General features: G+C 36.8%; 1 protein-coding gene and 1 long non-coding RNA gene across 3 annotated transcripts; both read right to left on the bottom strand.

The window, feature by feature from the left end:
* Positions 1-4248: 4248 nt before the first annotated feature.
* LOC121977904 lies at positions 4249-6651 on the bottom strand. 2 transcript variants are annotated; one of them, XR_006111089.1, is made up of 3 exons: positions 6081-6651; positions 5192-5250; positions 4249-4495 (listed from the first exon to the last, which is right to left on the bottom strand). It is a non-coding gene; the product is annotated as an uncharacterized LOC121977904 (long non-coding RNA). The 2 variants fall into 2 exon arrangements; XR_006111088.1 differs by having other exon boundaries at positions 6085-6651.
* A 1550-nt stretch (positions 6652-8201) lies between these two features.
* On the bottom strand, positions 8202-8633 carry LOC121978608 (mannose-specific lectin-like). Its single transcript, XM_042530931.1, has one exon. It carries the CDS (start codon positions 8631-8633, stop codon positions 8202-8204), a length of 432 nt encoding a protein of 143 aa, XP_042386865.1.
* Positions 8634-9172: the final 539 nt, after the last annotated feature.

Genomic DNA, 9172 nt, shown 5'->3' with positions numbered 1-9172 from the left:
AAAATTTCTTCATGATGGAGATAGAGAAATGGTTTTCTCTAATGGAAGGCTTTGAAGCTCCAACGGATTCGAAAGGCAAAATCCTCAAGAAAAGCAAATGGAACAAGGAGAAAATTCAAAGGTGCGAGGCAAATGACAAGGTAACCAAATTATTAGTTAGTCTATTGCCAAGCACAATCATTTACAAAATTGGAGAATATAATGATGCAAATGAGCTATGGAGCAAATTGACCAAGCTTCATGAAGAACCCTCCACTGCACCAAACCAAGAGAAATCCAAAGAGGACGACTTATTGGAGCAAAACCAAGAGGAAGAGGATTTCGAAGTTGAGAGGTGCTCAACATGGGAAGAAGAAGAAGAAGCTCCATCCTCCAGAGAGCACCAAGACAAAGGCAAAGGAGTATACTCTTTATTTCATGTGCAAGAGGATGAAGATGAAGAGGTCTCCATCTCTATGATTGAGGGGGAGCGTCATGCCTTGACATCAGAGCAAGAAGAAGCTTCTACCTCCGAGTCAAATGAAGAAGAAGACGGTGCCACCTCCACAAATCAAGAAAAATCAAATGGAGGATCATATGGTACCCCTACAAGCAAAGAAGGTATAACTATTTCAATTTTAAATAATAAAAATCACATTATATGCTTTGAGTGTAGGGTAAAAGGACACTACAAGAGTAAGTGTCATAAATTGGCTAAGAAGAAGGGTCAAGTAGCACCTAAGGACAAGGAGAAGCCCAAGGAGACCATCCCCATGACAAAGAAGAGCAAAGAGTACATAGCGCATAGTGTGCTTCTTGTGTAATCAAAGAGGACATTACCGGAGTCAATGTCCTAACGGGAAAAAATCGGTCAAAGGAGGAAGCTCAACTCAAGGGGAAGCTCTCAAGAGCAAACCCAAGGTATCATTTATTGAGCTTAATCATTTAAGTCATGATAAAAAGCATGTTAAGTCTAGTTTATATCACTTTAATGCTATTTATCATGAAAATAGAAGACATGATAGAATTAAGGAAAATTATGAAGCTTATCATGCTAAAACTACTCAATTTAAGGCTAGAAAAATAGAAAACAACTTAGGAAATAACTCTAAGGATTCTAGGAACATGCCTAAGAGAAATAAAAATAAAGGTTTTAATGAAAAATCTAAGGTTGAGGTGTTATGGAAGGAAAATCAAGTCTTGAAGTCAAGACTTGATAAATTAGAGAGGACCCTTAGAAAAATCACACATGAAGAACAAGGGTCCAAGAACAAAAACCTAGGTTTAGGACATCAAGATCCATCCAATGGTCGTAGAGTTTTGGGGTGCAAGCCTAAAACCAAGAAGGATGTTACCAAATATCATAGGGTTTCATATAGCTATGAAACCAACCATAGGTTTAGGGGTCAAGTCAAAGATACAAGGGAAGTTATCCCTAGAAGTATTTTTTTTCCAAGATCAATGTGACTAAGACTTCTAAGAAGTCTAAGAAAGTCACTAAGAAAGTCACAAGGAAAGCAATCCCTAGAGTTGACCTAGAGGAGATGACCAAGACTTCTAAGAAGCCTAGAAAGGTCATTAGGAAAGTAATTAGGAAAGTTATTCCTAGTGAGTATCTAGAGTATTCAAGGAGCACCAATAAGTTTTGGGTTCCTAGGAGCATATTCTCGATGCCCTAGATGGGTTAGAGAGTGTCAACTCTAAATGGGTGGAGTGGTTAACCCAACCTTGATAAAGTTGACACTTGGATGTATTTTCAAAGATTTTGTTAACATTTAAAAATGAAAAGGATTAATTAGTTACTCTTTGTAAGAGTAAAATGTGCCAGAAGTTGAGAATTTGGACTTAATTTTAATTGACACAAATATAAAAGAGAAAAAGAAATGTCAAGTTGGGTTTTGACATTTTCTTGAAGAAGATGGGGGAATCTAGAGTTAATTTTAAGCTTAGCTAAGAATTAAGGATACTTAGATAGATTATCTAGGTATATTTATTTCTGATAATTGCCATGATTATTTGCCCATCATATGTTATGACATCATATTTTGTATTCATACTTATTATGAAAAATATAATAAAAATATCATGTCATGTCATACATACATCATATATCTATAGTATGTTTTCTTTTGAAAATTACTTATTTTAATGTATACCATAAAATCATCATGTATTATTTTAATTTTCTTGTAATTATGGACAATGACATTTACCAATAAGTGATATCTTAGGTGAATGTTCATAATTTCTAAAATACCTAGATAAATATGCATGGTTCCTAGTTTAGGGAAAAACCAAAATCTACATCTCACAAAAACTATAAGTGTACTTGTATGTGTTTTAGTGCACATTAGATATAAATGAGATGTTAGGATGATGAACAAGACTCAAAATGTTGATTTAATGCATCTATTTGAGTTTTGATTTCATCAAAACACGTAGTTATGTGTACTCCAGTCATTGGGAAAGCTAATGTACAAATCATGTGCATTGAGCCCAAAGAATATGATTGGAAATTAATTTTAAAAAATCATTTTAAATATACTTTGGAAAATAATGGTGAAGGTTATCTTTTGATAGTAATAATCATTAAAAAGTTAGACACAAAACTTGAAAGAAACATTGAGGTTTTTACAAGTTTCCAAGTTTGTGTCAATCTTTGAAAATAAGATATATTTTCTTAGAAAACTATTTTTCCATGATATTATATACTCTAAATAATGTCTACAAGAATTTTCATGATTTTTAAAATTTTATAGAATTTTTAGGGTAATTCTAAATTTCGCTGAAACTGAATTTTAAAAAATCAGACCTCCAATCGATCAACCGATCAATTGGAGTGTCTCAATCGATCGGGCAATCAATTGAGATAAATTTTCTCACAAGTAGAATCTCGCAGAATCGATTCACCAATCGATTTGATGACATTGAATCTATCGTCCGATCGATTCAAAAAAAATTTCTACAAGCAAAATTCGCGGAATCTATTGCTGGATCGATTGAAATGGTGCCAATCAATTGAGCCCCAACGCTAATTGATTGAGAAGACTAATTTTGGATGGGAAAGCTTGATTTCAGCACTTAAGTTTTTTTTAGTCTCGTTAACCATTCTTAATCTCTTGGAATATATTTATATACACCTGAGGGTGATATTCTTGTTGAAACAAGAATGGTTTGGTTGCAAATAGACTAAATTAGAGTTTAGGTTGAGGTTTGCGTTTAAAAATTGATACTTGAACCTCAAAACTTCAAGTTTTGGGTTTCATAAAGATTTAGGGATTCCAAATCATTGTTGATACAATGACAAAAGATTGGAGCATGTCTTTAGGGGAAGTCATTCTTTAAAGACATGAAAATTAATTTTTTAAATACCATGGAAGGTGGTTAACCTTTGTTAGTATAAATGCTCAAGGTTAAGTATGGAAAAATAATGAAGGGTATAGGACCTTCACTGTTGGAATGGTGAATGATCTAGGATGAGCATTGCAAAGTGATTAATACTCAAGGATGAACATTGAAGACAATGAAGGATATGAGACCTTCATTGTAATGTTGTGAACAACATGTGAGGTTGTGAACAATGTATGAGTAACTCTTCAGAAGGAGAGTTTTTTTTATGTGTGCCAAAGGAGAGGAATGTAGGATTTAAATTAGGCCTTCATTACCTAAAGAGAGTGTTTACCCTTTAGGAAAGGGAGAGAATGAAGGAAACTTTCATTCATGCTTTGGCATGAAAAGGAAGTTGAGACTATGGGATTAGCCTAGCTTAAAGGTATTGTCAAACATCAAAAAGGGAGAGATTGTTGGTACGGCCAAAGTTGACCAAGATGACTAAACTTGAGTTGGTCAAGCTTAAGTCTTGATATTTGGATTTCAATGTTTGACCATATGTAGAGATTGCAGGTGCAATCATCTAATTGGAAAGATTGTTGGTGCAATTCTCCTCTAGTCAAGGTTTGACCAGTTTAATATGAAAAAGAATCAAGTAGGTCAAGATTGACAGAATACTTGACTGTGAAAGTCCTAATGAGTAAAGCCAGTATCACGCCCCGAAAGAGTTCCTATATGACAAACGGACAACATCTCCCCCCATATGACCACATAGGAGACATAAATACATAGCCACACATGTATAATAACAATAAAATCTTAGCCCACACGACTGGGGACAATCACCACAAATGACAACAAGAGCAACAACAATAAGAGCAATCACACAACCCCACATGAAATGTAGAAATAGGAACAATCTTGCATGTGTGCATGACTAACAACTAACATACTTTATTTACAAACCAACCAAGTAGAGTGACTAAGAAAGTCAAAACAAAACATGTTTTCATAACAAATTTCAAAGCAAATTTCGAATACCAAAAGTTCAAAAAGCTATGACAACCAAAAATAAACCAAGGACATCTCGCACGATGTGGGATCAAGAATCGAGACCTCCGAGCGACATGACTTTATTTCCTACCTGCTAACCTGAAATATAAATGGATATTTCCTACTTGCTAACCTGAAATATAAATGAAAACAAATGAGTAGTTAGTAAAAATACTCAGTGGGTATATGATAGATGGTGCATGATAAAAAGGTAAAGGATAAATCTCAGGATGTCACTTACTAGTGAAGGTAAGAGTAACACACCAACCTGCACAACCAAACAAGGCATATAGATATAACAAGTGCACGACAACTATGGACTACAACCGAATTGTCAACCAGGGCATGTAAAACATCACTGTCTGCACGGGAACACTCTACCATGGATGGTCCCGTGGGTAGACTCGTGGCCACTGTTTACGAGAGAACACTCTACCATGGATAGTCCCGTGGGTAGGCAGGGCAAAATCATAGCTGTCTAGCTATTGACTGCAAGCAAACACGCTACCACAAATAGTCCCGTGGGCAGTCAAAGTCTACAAGTGCCCAACTAATAAGAATAATAAACAAACATCACTGTGTACTAAGGTACACGCCACTAGTTATATCCTTATCTAAAAGTATTGTACGATATAAACAATCATACGTGGTAACAAGGAGACTACAAGATATCCAAAGTAACAGACATAAGGACAAGCAGAACAAATATCAATATTAGGAATCAACCAAACATAGAGTTAAGGTACGTTGTGTATGCTATCATAAGAGTGAAATAAAATCAAGCATCACCTTCCAAGGATCTAAAAGAGAACCAGATGGAACTACCCACCTCTAATGGAGAACATTCTAGTAGTCTTCAAATCCGATGCTCTCTCTCGCGCTCAAATCCTAAGGGAAGAAAATACGAAAGGCTACTTAAGTATTCAGCCAATTCCAATAGCAACTTTTTATATATAGACAATTTAAATCTCAAGGTTAAGTGATAAATCAATGGGAAGAACAGAGAATGTGACACGCATCCTAATGGTATACAAATATAAGAATACAAATTGACCTCCAAAACCAATCCTCATGATATGTGATTTTAGGCCAAGAATGAGATGTGTCCAATACTATTATGTTGATAATGAATTAATGCACTAACATCAGAATTTTAAATATTATTACTGTCATTTTCTTGATATTTGCTATTAACAGGATCTGATAGCATTTAAAATATTTCTGCTCTCATACTTTTAAATGAAAACACCCAAAGATCTAAGGTTTGCTACCACTAGAAATATTAATTGTATCAATTTCTTTATTGATTGTTCACCCTTTAGTAATAGCTCTAGGTTACTTAATCTATCTATTCTGTTCATGTTCTATAGATTTGATAACTCGTTACATAAATTCCTAAAACACAATCTATTAACTGGCCAAACTAAATCAAAGATAGAAAATCAGTAACCGATTAGCATAGGATGGTTGAATGAACTTCTACTCATCTACTAGTTATTAGAAAGGACTTTATCAAACCCAATAGAGCCACCCACTTCTAGTTCCTAGGGTTAATGTTCAGCAACCAAGTAAATCAGTGCCCAAGAATAGCTTGTCTGTGTTGAGGATTTGGTGTTACAAAACAGCATGATTAACCAATTTGAGTAATGAGTGGCCTTTTCTATTAAAACAGAGTTAGATTAAACTGAAACAAATATCTTAGGTGCAGAAACGGTTACCTACTTCTCCTTTTTCGGCAGCAGATCACCGTGGCTGGCAGAGGGAATAGAGTCCCAGGGTTTGAGGTTGTTGTCGGCGGTGGCGGTAGAATCGCAAACCACTAACCCTAGTCCCTCTGCTCGGTTGGACACTGGACATGGGCGACGCGGTGTCAGCGACATCTCCATCTCTAGCAATCTCCCAACCCTAGCCCAATGCTCACATGGTCGCAGCTGCAAGGGGCGCACGAGGTGTCTGTGGCGAAGGGTGGCAGAGGAAGGTGCTTTACCGACGGGACTGCACGAGAGAGAGGCGGCGCCGGGTCGAGGTGAGCATGGCGTCGGCTCCGTAGGCGTGGTGTTTAGTGAAAAGTCGTGAGGGAAAGGGCTCTATATATTGCAGCGAGACAAGGCTAGGGCAACTCATCTCCCTTTTTAATTAATAACCCCTCCTTAAATAGGTCTTCGATAAATTTTATAGACCCTTTCCACCCTAATCAAATTGCTTATTCCTAAGTTTGATAAAAAGATAAATCCAGAAAGTTATCACATTCCAATAAAGATATATATAACTATATAATTCCTTATTATTTATCAAAGCCTTATTATTATTATTTTTATCATTATTATTATAAATTTTATATAAGTTTTTAACTTTTTTCACAGTTAAACATTCTAAACCATAAATGTATGTTATCTAACAGTCAAGCAGTCGAAAATCCTGATGAGTGAAGCAGGCAGATGAAAATCCTGGTGAGTGAAGTCAGACGGTTGAAAATCCTAGTGAGTGAAGTTAGGAGAAAGTCCTGGTGAGTGAAGTCAGACAGGTGAAAATTCTGGTGAGTGAAGTCGGACAGTGGGAAAATCCTGGTGAGTGAAGCCATGTGAAATCCTAGTGAGTGAAGCTAGGTGAAAGTTCTAGTGAGTGAAGCTAAGTAGATGAAAATACTTGGTGAGTGAAGCCAGACATGTGGAAATCCAGGTGGGTCAAGGTTGACTGGACACCTAGTGTTGGGAAGTCTAAGTAAGTTAAAGGAGTGACCGGATACTTAGCACAAGGAAATCCAGATGGGTCAAGGGTAACCAGACATCTGGTGGAAGGAAATCCAAGTGGGTAATGGAAGATCGGACACTTGACATGAGATAGTAAGTCTAAGTGGGTCAAGGTTGACCGGACACTTGGCACAAGGAGAAACGTCTAAGTGGGTCAAAGGATTGACCAGACACTTGGTGAAGATGTCCCAACAGGTCAAGGTTGACCGGATGTTGGGTTTGGGAGTCCTCAACTTGACTCAGACAAGCTAGGGTTGGTCAATTTAATCAAGTGATCAAATCAGACCAAGCCCAATCGATCAACTAATCGATTGGGAACAGTGCTACGATAAGTAACAGCTCAATTGATCAGTCGATCGATCGGGAAGCAAAATGGCGAGCATAGAATGATCCTCAATCGATCGGGCGATCAATTAGGGGCTGGAAATTGTGCACTATGCGAAAAAGGCTGAGTTGATTGGATGACACAAAAAAATTAAAAAACTATTATCTCGAGATGATGACACACTCTCTCCGTAACCATAATATTTTTTAGTGATGATGACACACTATTTTCATTATCGCTACGAGGAGGCTGACGATGAAGGATGCGAGGATGAACGGAATCGTCTTTTACTTTATAAATAATAATTATTTATTATATTTGAATAACTATCCACTCCATTCCAATTAGAGATGGTGTCGAAATTTTTAATTAAATCTTCTCGTCCAAAATCACAAATATTAGCCAATAATATTATTTCATATTAATTAATTAATTAATTAGATTCCATGCCTTGTAATAATTTTATTTTTTCAATCGATATGTGTTATTGCCTATTAGATTTCTTTAATTAATTGTTTTTCTTTCGTTTTTTGTTCCAACGCAATTTAACTTTTAAAAATACTAATAAAAGAGCAGAGCAAGTAGATACTTAATTAAGCTGATGGAAACCAACTTACCAGAAAGTACGTACAACATAAAAACATAAAAACGAGGCGACGTACCATGCATGCATGCATATCGCTAATTATTTATGCCTCGCTATTCTGTTTTATTTAATAGCTAGCGATCCATGCATGGTTAACTTACGACAGTGGTGAAGCCAACTAATTTTTAGTCACCATGGCGATCTTCCTGTTCCTGGGTTCACCCTCAGGGATAGTCCATACAGCATCACTGTAGATGACGACGTGGCCGTCGCGCTGCAGGACGAGGATGGAGCCGGGGCTGGTGTTGAAAGTGTAATTATCACCATTCTCATCTACGATGCGGAAGTAGCCCTCGTTATCCAAGACGGCGTAGCAGGCTCGGCCGTTGACTAATTGGAAGGACCACAATTCCCTGCGGTTGTCGTTGCCGTTGTCGTAGAGGCCGAGCTCGCAGTGGTCCTGCATGATGAATTCATAGGTCCCTTCGGTGAGGGATTCGCCGGGTAACAGCTTGTCGCCGCGATAGAGAACGTTGTTGTTGGCCATGGCGGAAGGCAGGAGGAGTCCGAGGAGGACAGCAGCAGCAGAGAGCGTGACAAGGGCAGCCATGGTTAAGCTAGCTACGGATATATCACTCGCTAATTCACTCAAGTGATCGCTTGTTTAGAGTATCATGCCACTCCCATCTATTTATAGATGAGGATATATAGGAGGAGGTAAATTTAAAATACAGTTTCAAGAATCATTAATTGCTTACAAATTCATAGTATACGATAGCATTCAGTTTCCTTTACTACAATCAAATTATTCATATCGAGTGGTTGTGCTGTCGATAATCAAAGTAAATAATTTATCATTGATTTATAGCTAGAGTAGTATGACAAAACTAGCTAGCTAGCCAATAAATGCCCCTCCGGTTTAGGTTCTATTGGAAATGAAACTCATATATGTTTCTAACCGTTCATATATATCGATAAGATATACAGAAAAAGTTATTAACAAAAGACCAAAAAAAATTATATATTTAAAATTGATGATTGTGATTTATGTAGTAATTATAAATTGGAGACAAGCTAAAGTGCATGTTTTTTTAAATGTCAGTATAATAACACATATATGAGAATATCAAAAAAATCAATCGTGCTAGA

The sequence above is a fragment of the Zingiber officinale genome, chromosome 4B, assembly GCF_018446385.1.
Source record: "Zingiber officinale cultivar Zhangliang chromosome 4B, Zo_v1.1, whole genome shotgun sequence".
Taxonomy (NCBI): domain Eukaryota; kingdom Viridiplantae; phylum Streptophyta; class Magnoliopsida; order Zingiberales; family Zingiberaceae; genus Zingiber; species Zingiber officinale.
This window is presented reverse-complemented; position numbering and strand designations above follow the sequence as displayed.

What these genes read in the sequence shown, in the direction of transcription:
- LOC121978608 (XM_042530931.1), bottom strand. Translation starts at nt 8,633, where the DNA reads ATGGCTGCCCTTGTCACGCTCTCTGCTGCTGCTGTCCTCCTCGGACTC.